Here is a 13001-nt window from a genome sequence, read left to right on the forward strand (position 1 = left end):
AATTATTTCAGAAATATATAAGTGGGTAGGGTGGTTGTTGGGTGTATGCCTAATTATGGCAAAATAGTGTATTGATTAGCCTTAAATGACGCCATGTACTATTGAAAGCTTGCAGTTTGGAATGATAAAAAATGACGAGCATCTGCAGCCATGAATTTCCCTATTCACCAGGCACTCTTTCATTTTTATTCACCAATTATTATTCATTGATGTCTGGGTAAAATGCATATGCAACTGCTGAAGATGTGAGAAAGGTCTCGTGGAAAAATAAAAAGAGTGGTTGGTTTGGATGCTCATTGCTCGTTGCTCATGACCATCTGAAAACCGAAGTCATGATCCGAGGTGGGAGCCTGTCGGCGGTACCCCTGGACCTAGTTACCACCTCCCCCTCCGAGGTCACCCTTCTCACTCCCCCCTCACCCCCTGGGCCCTGCCCTCATCCCCACCTGGCCAGCCCCCCGGCGTGCTAAACGTCCCCTTATCAGTTACGCAATCGGCGGTTTATTTACCTGCCCGCTAGCAGCGCCATCTGCCCGGCCGGCGGCGGGGAGACAGCCCAGCCACCGCGGCACAGGGCGGGCCGGCGAGCGCCGCTCGTCGAGCGGGCAAGGGTGTAGCGCGGCCGCTGGCTGACCGGCAGGGGGCGGCGCTTCGACGGCGGCCGGCCCCCAGCGCACAGCCGCAGACCGGCCGCGCCGCGCGCAGTCCCGCACGTGCACCGGTGGCGCATGCGCGCAGTGTGATGGTGTTGTGCGGCACAGGCGCTGACCAGCCGATGAAGAAGGTGGAAAGGTTCGCAGAGACTCTGGAAGCAGGCGCGGCGATGTTTGCCGCTCAGCACCCGCCGGCCGGCGTGCCGCTAGGTGAGTCGGGCGCGCCCGGTGGGCTGATGTCGCCCTTCAGAGTGATGCCAGAGATGATGATGTGCTAGAAATGCCAGATGACCCATCGTGAGAACCGGTCAGTTCATTACCCAAACCGGTACATCGCCTTTCTTGGATGCACTTCTACACACTCGGCAAGACACGCTCCCAAATTCGACCCAGCTGCATTTCGCCGTATTACATCAAAGCACCCCTCTCATGACGGTCTCCAGGCAGCACCTCACTTCGATCGAACTTCCCATTACGTCCCCTCCATCATGCGCCAGTGTCTGTACCCGGGCGACACCTGCCTGAGTCGCCTCGTCGCTCGCCCGTGCCCTCCGTCGGCAGTGGCGACGGCCCCTCCGTGTTTGCCGACCCGTCGCTGGCGGCGCGTCGGTGGCGCTCGCCCGGGTGTCGTGTGAGCGACAGGTGACACCAGTAGCATCGTGCTGACATGATCTGTGCCATCAGGAAGTGGGGTTTGGCCGGGAGTCTCGGTAGTCATGTCCGATAGGCGGTAGGTGTAGACTGTAGAATCAGGTAGTCGAAGTAAAAGTTGATCGGCAACGCCTCAGATTTCCGTGGCTATGTATGCATGCGACTGGATCTTGTCCGTCAAACGACAGCCCCTTACGAGTATCTCATCTTTCTCGCGTAGCTCATTGCTACTTCTATCCCACCCGTCACTGTGGACTTCCTTCAATCCTTGCCGTTCCCTCCCGTCCCATCCCTCTATGTCCCATCTCTCCCGTCCCATCCCACTCTGTCCCATTCACTCAGCACAGATGTCGGCGGGATTTGAACGGGGGGGTGGAGCGCACATAATTTACGGCAGAGAGCTGTCCTGCTCTCTCTGCTCTGGCAGATTAAGCAGGTCCCGGTATGGTCACTGTAATCTAGCTATCCGGAACTGGTCCCCCGTATACCAATACCTGCTCTGAGTGCCATATCTGCGCCCGTCCCCCTTCGGTCGATATGGCGCTTAGCTATGATACTAAATCAAAAAATGTAAGCTACGCTTTCGACAAATTATGCATCACAATGATAGTAAGGCCCTTCCAACACACGTTATGGGATGTCTCAGTCACTGCGCACCATAGCTTTATAGATATTGCGCACTGCAACTAGTAAGTTCGACGCACTGGGGTTCAACTGCTTAGCGTGGCTTAGAAGTCAGCAACTCGAAAGGTATTCAGTGGGCGTAGTCACCAGGTGACAGGGTGTTATACAATCCAGAGGCGTATGTTGCCCGGACTGTTAGTTTTGTTGCGCCACAGTTTCTTCATTGTGTCGCTCGAACACAATGCGCGCTCACTTCTAACTGCAGGCTGGGTGTGAGTTTGTGGTGAGTGCTGTTTGTGAGCACTGCCTGATGACGCTAAGAGACGCTGGTGACAGTGGCATTAGTGGTGACAGTTGCAGAGAGGAGGCAGTTATGATGATTGTAATATAGGTGACAAAAGTGACAGTTGAAGCGAGATGGCAGTTGTGACGATTGAGGCAGATGTAACAAGTGCTAGTTGAAGTGGGGATGGTATTCGTGATGGTGCAATAGTTGGAACAGTTTGGCAGAAGTAGCAGTTTTGACAGTGGCAGCGATTGTAGCAACTGTCATAGTTCTGTCAGGCGTGGCAGTTTTGACAGCTGCAGCAGATGTAGCAGCTGAGGCAGTTGTGCGTCTTTTAGATGTGATAGTTACGTTGCACGTGGCAGTTACAACAGCAATTCTGCCTTGGACTTTGGTCGTCCTGCAGCACGATTTTGTGTGGCTCGGGCACGCACATTACATTTGAAACGGCACGATAAGGGCCTCATCTGAGACTATCATCCCGTATTCAGATCCTGGCTTAATTCTCAGAGCCGTCTATTGTCGTATGTCCGATAAGACAAGGAGTTGATAGCGATTGTCGTGAGAGTCCCTCCCGACGCTCCTCTGAGCGAGCTTCTGCGAACCGGCCTGCATCACTGCTCTGCAAGGCGTTATTTCATCGCAATGTCCGGGGAAACAACAGCTCTCCGCAGCGCGACACACCTCATAATAAACGACGCGATCTGGCGACTTTTCCGTCGCCGGCCGATTTTTCCACTGCATGACCCAAAAACATGCACGAAGTGAATGTCATTAACGACTTCCACGAACGGGCCGGCCGCGGCCGGCCGGCGTATTTCTGCGGTCTGTTCTGCAGCGGAGGTCTTTGTCTCGGCGCCGGGTGCCGGGCTTTCGGCACGTATCGGAGACACGATCTGGTGGCTCGGCTCCGCGCCCACTGCAGGGCGACCGCACAGGACGACGGGTGTGTGATACGACTGTGTGTTCTGTGCTGTACAGAGCACAGGAGTAGCACTCCTAGCCGGCCCATCAGATCAGACCACCGGCGTGCGGCCGTCGCGCCCCCCGCGCCGCTTCAGTTTTCTGTGCATGCAGGTTTTTATATGTTCTTTCTTCCGCATTGTCCAAACGTGTCGACTACATATAGTTGTGGTGTCAGTAGGTACGTTTATTGTGCTAGGTCTGTTTGTTGGACTAACAGTTGGCCAGTTAAGATAGGGATGCCTCAGACTAAAAAAACAGCAACATAGATTAACGAAGTTTTAAAAGAAATGGCAATGGCTTTCTTCAGCAAAGCATGCTATGATTCAGACATGTGCTTTTTCAACTCGTGCTATTTATATTTTCTCTGACATGCTGCGTCAGATCACTACTAGGGAGTCCACGGAATTATGCAACCATAAACATTTGTTAGATAATTTTCAAAACAAATTGGGATGTGTAAGTTGCACGGTCTATTTTGATACGTTTGCGTTTTCCCTTGTTTGTTGATGATCAGTATATTGCAACAAACATTCCAAGTGGTTGGTGACCGCAATTTTGATTATGCAATAGGTATGCTAGGCATCGAAAACTTGTACCCGGAAAGTGTCATACCCATTATTCGAGTAACACTTGAAAACTCTAGGATAATCCTAAAGTTTCCCAACAACCTATTGGTAGCTGATAATTTGCTAAGCGTATACAAACCATAAAAATTAAGTTATAAAATATTATTATTACTATTCTTGTATAGGTGCTAGCTTGTCTGCAATGGCACATGTTTGATAGCACTTGGTCGCCGATTCTGCCCTCGCGGTGCGGCTGTCTGATGCGCTGGCGAATATGGCGCCTGGCTGCGCCATTGGTCATGTTTGAGCTCTCAGACTGGCTATCATGAGCTATGGAGACGCTGAGAGCTCAATGGAAAACGTCCGCCTCAAGGCTGATGCAATAAATCTCGGCCGGTGGCGTGACTTTTTAAGTGCTCAATGTCATGCACGGACCCCTGGCCCGAACGGTGGCGACGCCTCGATGTCGGCCCCAAAGCCGGACCCCATGCGCCTCGTCAGGAGGCGGATATTCTCACACTGACGAGCCGTCGCCGCCGCTGCCGGATGGCTTAATTAGAGATGCATCGCCAAAAAACAATCGGGCGATCGTGTTGCATTATTTCGCTGCAACTGCGGTAGATTGTGTCCAAAGATGCCGTTTGAGGCAGTGACGCTGGCGCAGTACACGGCAAACAGAACCGGACATGCGATCCAGATCTAGCTGTTGCTCACGAGCTTGCCGAATATTCGTGATCGGAGAGTGTATATCGTGATCTGGCCGCCATATGCCGCACGTGCGAGACGAGAGAGAAAACGCGTCTGGCCTGACGCCGCTGCGAGTCGCTCCTGCACCAAACGCACCGAGTGACAAGAGAAACGGGGAAAGTTGACGCAGTCCTTTTCACAATTTTGCATTTGGCATGTTGTTTGACGCAGTTTTCTGCACTGGGTGCCGTTTGGAACAAACAGCGCAGGAAAATCCCTGGCTCGTTTTCAGGGCACTGGAGCAGATTGAAGGAAAACGGGTATGCACACAGTCGTGGCTGTCAATGGCCATAGCCGAGTGGCATTCCACACTGCATGTCGCCCCGTGTCGGCTGATGTTTTCCTTTCGGCCTCATGAAACACACTTTGATGTTGTGTAGTAATCTACTGCCAGGTAAAGACAGCGACCCTTTGTAGAAAGAAAAGAATAGCATTTCACCAGGTGCTCAATTGTTTGGTATTCTTGTTTACAGCCGCTTAGAATAACAATATGACTGGTTTTCAATCATAAGACCGTTTCGTAAACTTTATGGAGAATATTTTAGGCACGTGAAATATTTTGGATTTTGAAAAGGTGATTTTTAGACCATCTGATAAAAAATACAAGTGTACATCAATGCACTTCGTTCTCGCTTGGTTTTCGGCTCATTGGATTATCCTGCTTTATTCTGAAAATTTCAAGAAACATTAACAAACAAATGCTGAATTTGTGATATGCGGCTATCGGTTAAGCCAACACATAACATGCCTATAACAAGCAGTTCGATAATGGTAAAAACAAATTAAAATGAATATTTATAATTTATACCAGGGCTTGTTCAATTTACGATTCAGCAAGGGTGAAATTGACCTCAAAACGTTGCCACAGTAATGCTTGGGAGATTTTCCAGCGCGTTCGTCCATGCAAACAACGTCGCTCTATTATTTGAACGTTCTCTGCGAAACATGACAGACTGTGATGAGTGTTCCAAACTTTGTTTCTATTCATCGCACTATCAGCGAAGTTCTCCTATCTATCTAGGAGGAAGTTTTGCCGCAGAGCCGCCAGTTCGCCGTCGATATTTAGTGAAGTCTGGTTATGTATGACACTTGCAGAGTGTGACAGCAGCTGCTTGTTCCCAGATCAATACTTTTTCCTACACAGGAAAACTAGTTTTGCATTGCACAAGACTGTGAAAGAGTATTTGTTAGCTTTCTCCCGATGTTTTAATGTGTATAGCGACATGATTTAATGCATTGAATCATTGCAATACATTATAACTATACCTACATTGCAATGACAGGCGGCGACTAAAAAACGCTCACACATGGTGTTTCCGTGATCTAACATCACGCACAGAGCGCTGGGGACCGGACAGATAGTGATCGTATGGCCTAAACCAGACTGTCCTGATGGTGTGACCCAATCGAATAGCTTAGCGCTCCCTGCATGCTGGATCACCAATAAAGGCTATCGGTAATGTCTGCTACCATATGCCAGGCTGTGGATAGTATTATTTTATTGTGTGGACTGTGGAGGTCAAAGTAGATAGTTTAGGATCCTGCTTGCCTCTACTGATGTATCCACCGACATATCTCTACTGCAGAACAATCCAGCAGCCAGCAGGCACACTGCTCTGATGTGATTTAGGGCAGTAGACACCTTTTTATGTCAGTTCGTAGAACTACATACTGCTTTCCTTTCAGTGAAATCAACACTATTCATTTATCTGCATGTCAAGTCATACGATTTCGGGAAGAATAATCACATATTGCCATTGCGTCATGCTTATTCACACCGGATGCTGGGCTGATAAGCCCTGCCTTCAGCTACCCTTTCAGGCTTCCTCTCTGACTCTGTTTTGTGAATTGAATATTGCCTATGTTTTGTTTATCAAAGTCATCCGTTATTTCGTATTTCACTAGTTTTTATATTCCTACCTTTCATACTGGGTGAAGGCGCCCATGCGTAAACGCGCACAATTTGTTGAGGAAAAAATAATTCGTCCGCAGACGCCTTCCGCCTAGGAGCCGGACGCGCCGACCGCGGCACCGTTTGTCACCATGCAGCGCCGTCGCTGTCGCCGTCGCGGCTTAATTGGCGCAGCACGAGCGCAGGTGGTGCTCTGTTTAAAAATGGCCGCTCTGGTTCATAGTACCGCTCATCGGATGGACCGAGTCGTGACTGACCGAGTCTGCCACTGGCAGTCGGAGTCGCGATGCGCCGGGGCTGACCAGCCCCTGTTGAACTGAGCTGTGGGCTGGTCTGACAGCCCTGCGGCACACAGTCGGTGGCGCAGAGTGCTCAGTTTCACCAGTTTGTGCTGGAGGAGTGGCGCACAGTCGGCAGCCCGCGCAGCCCCCGCGCAGCAGCACGCGCGCCCAACATATTTAAAATGTTAATCAGAAATCCAATTTGGTCTCCCCCCGTGATTAGAATTTATTTGTTTTATCCGCATATATGAATCGATTATGAGCCCCGTGTCTGATATCAAAGCAATAGGGAGCCGGACACGTATTATACAACATCTCGCATGTAATGATCTTTTCTCGCATTCCAATGGGAGCGATCCAAATTAGGGAAACATGAATGCGAACTTGTCTGATGAATCGGTGGCGGCGGCTCGATGGCGCTTGTGGCACGCGGCGCGCATGCCGCTTTAAATATTCAGTGTTTGAATCGCGGTGTTTGCCGACAAGTCAGCCGACACGCCGAGCCGGGCTCATCACGCTGATATCAAGACGTCAGCGGTGGGCGGGGGCGGCGGCGGCGGGAGGTACCCCAGCGCCGATACCCCAGCGGGATGTTATTAACTGCATGGCGATCTCCGATCTAGGAGTTTCGCAAACTCCGACCGACGGGGGTCTAAACCTTTAGGCTTGCGCCCGAGGAACGTTCGTCTCCTCGCGGTTTCACATAGGCAACGTCTGGGGATCCGGCATCATATTTGGCCTACGGCACCCCTCGCCCCGAGACTGTATCACTCAGCCGCCCAGGGACCGAAAAAGCGCGACTTGGACCAACTTTGTGGAATGGCTTATTACCTGTTTAACTGAGCTGGCCAGACGTAATCCACGGGGACGCCCAGCGCATTAATTCCAAATGAAACTGGAAGATGTGGGTGGGAGATTCTCTTCATCGGGTCTTGAGATTTGTGCAGAGAAACAGGTATGATACACAATATATAAATTGATGTGAAAATGATCAATAACATGCCAAAAATTGTATTGGTTCTTTAGTTTACCAAAGAGAAACAAAAGAGACAAGCTTTCGACAACACTGTCATCGAGGCCTCTTGCACCAAACTACCTATCTAGGTAAATTCAGATTTTACCTAGATTCTCTTGCACCAAACTACCTACCAAAAAACGCTACCGTGAAAATTTACCTAGAAATTCTACCGAGCGGCATAAGAACTTACCAATTGTTAAAGTCCGACCTGAGGCCTCTTGCACCAAACTACCTACCTAGGTAAATTCAGATTATACCTAGATTCTCTTGCACCAAACTACCTACCAAAAAACGCTACCGTGAAAATTTACCTAGAAATTCTACCGAGCGGCATAAGAACTTACCAATTGTTAAAGCCCGACCGGCTGTTTTCCTCTTGCACCGAAAGCCGGAAAGAAGTACTCGCGGAGGAATTTTTGACGGTTTGACGGTAAACGCGGGTTTCCAAAATAACTAGCAAAAGCTTAGGTAAAATGATTCAGTTAGTAACAATAGGCACAATACATGATAATCCACGGGTACTTTTATGTAAACTAGGCATTACAAAATGTTTAGACAATGATAAAGCAATGTTTTATGAGTGAATAATAAAATAATTGACCAAATGCTCCATGGGTTCACAGAGGTGCTTCTCCGTACCAAAGCGATTAACCTCCGTAGCAGAACAGCCAGGTTGAAGACTCACTCGTTGCCATGGAAACGAAGCTTATTTGTTCCAGTAATTTAATATCAAAATAACTTCTATCGGTATTTACGTAAATGAAAAATGATTTCATAATATCAAAATGTATATCAGTAAAAACAATATCCATTTAATTGTTTTCTTTAGTTACTATTTGTTTGCGCCCACAAATAATTCGTCGCCAAACAGCCAATCAAAACAAATCCTAAAAACGCGAGCTGTCAAATTTACCTAGATAGGTAGGTAGGATGGTGCAAGAGAAGGTACCGCCGTAGGTAGTTTTACTTGGTAGGTATTTTGCCGATTCTACCTAGCTAGGTATTTTGGTGCAAGAGGCCTCGGCTGTTTTCCTCTTGCACCGAAAGCCGGAAAGAAGTACTCGCGGAGGAATTTTTGATGGTTTGACGGTAAACGCGGGCTTCCAAAATAACTAGCAAAACCTTAGGTAAAATGATTCAATTAGTAACAATAAGCACAATGCATGATAATCCCTGGGTACTTTTATGTAAATTAGGCATTACAAAATGTTTAGCCAATGATAAATCAATGTTTTATGAGTGAATAATAATATAATTGACCAAATGCTCCACGGGTTCACAGAGGTGCTTCTCCGTACCAAGGCGATAAACCTCCGTAGCAGAACAGCCAGGTTGAAGACTCACTCGTTGCCATGGAAACGAAGCTTATTTGTTCAAGTAATTTAATATCAAAATAACTTCTATCGGCATTTACGTAAATGAAAAATGATTTCATAATACCAAAATGTATATTAATAAAAACAATACCCATTTAATTGTTTTCTTTAGTTACTATTTGTTTGCGCCCACAAATAATTCGTCGCCAAACAGCCAATCAAAACAAATCCTAAAAACGCGAGCTGTCAAATTTACCTAGGTAGGTTGGTAGGATGGTGCAAGAGAAGTTACCGCCGTAGGTAGTTTTACTAGGTAGGTATTTTGCCGATTCTACCTAGCTAGGTATTTTGGTGCAAGAGGCCTGTAGGTAGATGTCGAGATCCAGATCACAAAATGCTATTTCAATATGCTTACGTCACATGTCTGTAGAACTTGTGACATGTGACGTAAGCATATTGAAATAGCATTTTGTGATCTGGATCTCGACATCTACCTACATATACAAACGGAGGAATGTTTTCCATCATTGTAGCGTGCGAATATGTTTTTGTATGTTGTGAAGTGTGTAAAGGAATTTCAAAAACTCAGACCTGATGATGACAGTGTTGTCGAAAGCTTGTCTCTTTTGTTTCTCTTTGGTAAACTAAAGAACCAATACAATTTTTGGCATGTTATTGATCATTTTCACATCAATTTTGACTATAATGTCTTCACTCATGCCAACCATCCAAACGATTAAAAACAATATATAAAACTGGAAAGTGTTTCTTTCTATGATTATTCATTTTCGAGTTAGTTGTTTACATTTCAATATACATAGTTTGAGCAATATTTGAATTATAGTTCAACAAATGATACGCTGGCAAAATGAAGACAGTGCCGAGATAAATACAACATTCTCCTCATACGAAAACAATTTGATGTCTTTATCTAATATTTTTTTTTGTATCCGGATGAACATTCCGCATCCTCTGTGTATCAGAGATGGCCCAGATACCGACACAGCTGCTGCGCCCATCAAACCGCCATGAACTCGCCCCAGTTCGAACAGGGCACAGTCTCGCCCCGGGTGGGAGGCCTCGTCTCCGTGGCGCGCTTCGGGCGCGCCACCGCCACGTGCGCTCGTGCGCCGGCCGCGCGCTCCTTGTGAATGGCGCGGGAAAGGGTTTCTTTGACCGCGCGGCCGGCACGAACTCGACGCGCGCGGAAGGGTGGCGCGCACGAGCTGGAGCGCCGGCACAGAATTGTACTCCGGAGAGGAGTGGGGGGGGGGATGGAAATGGAGGACAGGACTGGGTGGGCCGGGTCGAATTTCGTATATGGAAATGGAAGGATGGACAGAAAGTGGAATTGTCTGGTTGAATTTTCCTTGGTATTTTGGCAACGTGCTCGTTTTGAAATTACAAAACTGAAATAATGACACCTTTCTTGTTTTATGTGATTTCTCGATTGAAGCTTGTGTAACACGGTTAGAGATGCCCTCGCCTTATTTCCAGATGCATTGATTATTGGCGCAGAGCTGTTTCATTATGAATTGCATGAACGAGCCACACCTTTGTAGAAACGATGAATACAGCTCTGACGTAGTGCCCTATCACACAATGCTAACAAGCGTTATCTTATCGGCGTGGCTGTTCTCGAAGCTGTGGGAGAGGGAGTGGGAATTTCGCGTCATTCAAATCTCCGGGCTCACCATTACTGGCCCATCTGCTTATCGTGGCCGCATTGTAAATATTCAGCAATATTCTGTGCAAACGTGATCCACATTCTGAGCACCACTCACCGATTCATCAATGACGAAATGGAATGTTGCAAAACCATTACCGGTGGGTGAGTATCGCGGCCGCTCTCATGATCGTGTTTGTTCGCTGAACTCCGACACGTTACTGCGTCTCCGGGAGCCTTATCTGCGCTATACCTGCTGCGAGCCGCGGGTATCGGAGAGATGATGACGTACCGGTGTCGCCCACACCCGGGTGGTCGGCACACACGTGCTCAACATGAACCATTGGCTCTCGTCAGAGCATGCAGTAACAGCTTCTTCGTATATGAAACCGAGCCCTCGCTGTCAGAGGCGCATTCTTCGTCTGCCGTTATCTTGGCGTCGTTTGTAGCTATCATCGGCGCCGGTCCGATAATGTTCCCTTTTTCCTTTAGGATATCGGCACTACAACTCGGCTCGCTTCCCTTCTGCTACCCGTCTTCCCTTTCCTTGTTTGCATAGCCCCTCCACTTCAGTGTGAATGCTACTGGGAATGAGGAGGCGTGTGGGCGGGGTGCATCACACCCTCCCCCCGCCCCTGTGCGGCTGTGCCTCTCCCCTTCCCCCAGCTGCACCCCACCCTGCCGCACTCTAATGGCAGAGCAATGTTGTGCGACTCAGCTAGAGGGCTACATTGGAACGACATCGTTAAATGCCCCAGTCAGTTCAGTCCAATACTGCGGGGCCGGTTAATGGTGGACTCAATGTGGTCCTGGCGTGTGGGCGGGACTGTGGCTTTTTCCGGTTTATTTCAGTTCTCTGGTATAGATAACGTGTTCTACACCCATGTGCCCTAATGATAATGCCCTAGTGATAAACTCGGAAAGTAACTTTTTAAGCTTTATGTTTTTATTTCCTTATTACCGTTACGGCAGTATAACATATATGATAAATATTATCTCTCATTATTGTTTGTTGTATTTCCCCAGCTTTATAACCCTCGCCGGACCTATTGGTTTTCTACATACGCGCCGGCCGAGGGGGGGGGGGCGGGTACGATCCCCCCCCCTCGCCGTTTCGCCCCTGGTGGAGCTAGCGCGTCGCGGAAAAAACGAGCGTGTGCGCCGTTACGAGACGCAGAGATTGGTATCCGATTTTAAGGTCCTAGGTCAACCGGTGACCTCTGAGGTCAGGTCAAGTGCCCCAAGGTACGGTTCAGTTTTTGGTGAATAACTTCGCAAAAAACGGCCGCAGAGCGCCGATTTTGGCAGCATCGTGTTTGCCTCGCTCAGGCGCGTCGAATGATATACTTTTTGTCCGGGTCAGGTCAACTTGGGGTGTTGACCTCAGGTCAAGGTCAGGTCAGCACCCCCAGGTCACGAAGTTGGCCGAAAGAGGTCATGTCGCATATCATTCGATTCGGCAGGTCTTCCTGAGTCCATTGGTGGCTTTCTCGACTCGCTAGCTCAATTTGATCAAGAGTTATTGACGAAAAACTAATATGACCTTGATGACGTCATAAATGACGTCACGCAAGGTCAACATTGCAAAAGTGACGCATCTAACCTTGCAAGGAGTGCATCAAATCACGATTCTGTGTGCTTGAGATAGTTGGAGATCGTTCCCGGCGCCAGAATAGCAGTTTGAATTTTTCCCCATTGACTTATAATGGTGAGGTCACAAAAATGACCTGACCTCATATGACCTTTAGGAAAAATCCGAGATATACAAGTTGTTAGACTCATAATGGATACTAGATCCTGCAAGTTTCATTTCCCTGTGACATCTCCTCTGGCAGTGAGGGCGTTGCGAAGTTGCGACATTTGAAGACCGTGCAGAGGTTCACTTATGACGTCATAGGTCAGTGACCTGACCTGACCCAAAAATGCGGTTGGTGTCAAAAGATCCGGCTTGAATCATAGGTCAGGTATGCCAAGTTTCAGCTCGCTATCGCCAGCGTGTTAGGAGCTATCGCGAAAAAACCCTATGGGGGGGGGGGCGGCACCCGCCCCCCCCCCTCGGCCGGCGAGGGATAACAGATCATAACCGATCTTTTAATCAAATATATGGTTACAAAATTAAATGAGCATCATCGCACGTCATATAGGTACTAGCATCCTGAAATTCAATCTTGTGCAATTTACAAGGCTGATCAAATCCCACTTCTGCTATGGCGAACATTGACAATTTATAGGGTCGTGGCACCATGAGGCCATGAGCATTTTTGGTACATGTCCATTGTAATGCTGAGATACGTTAGACCATTGCCGGCCGAGCT

General features: G+C 48.3%; 1 protein-coding gene across 2 annotated transcripts in view; it reads left to right on the top strand.

The window, feature by feature from the left end:
• Window positions 1-568: 568 nt before the first annotated feature.
• LOC122367168 (POU domain, class 2, transcription factor 3-like) overlaps window positions 569-13001 on the top strand; it is a 70061-nt gene continuing 57628 nt past the window's right edge. For both annotated transcript variants that reach the window (XM_043340042.1, XM_043340043.1), the window contains exon 1: window positions 569-863. In XM_043340042.1, the coding sequence (XP_043195977.1) occupies window positions 743-863 (121 nt within the window). In that variant the 5' untranslated portion in view covers window positions 569-742. The remainder of the gene's footprint in view (window positions 864-13001) is intronic.

The sequence above is a fragment of the Amphibalanus amphitrite genome, unplaced genomic scaffold, assembly GCF_019059575.1.
Source record: "Amphibalanus amphitrite isolate SeventyFive unplaced genomic scaffold, NRLGWU_Aamphi_draft 000854F_arrow, whole genome shotgun sequence".
NCBI classification, from domain to species: Eukaryota; Metazoa; Arthropoda; class Thecostraca; order Balanomorpha; family Balanidae; genus Amphibalanus; species Amphibalanus amphitrite.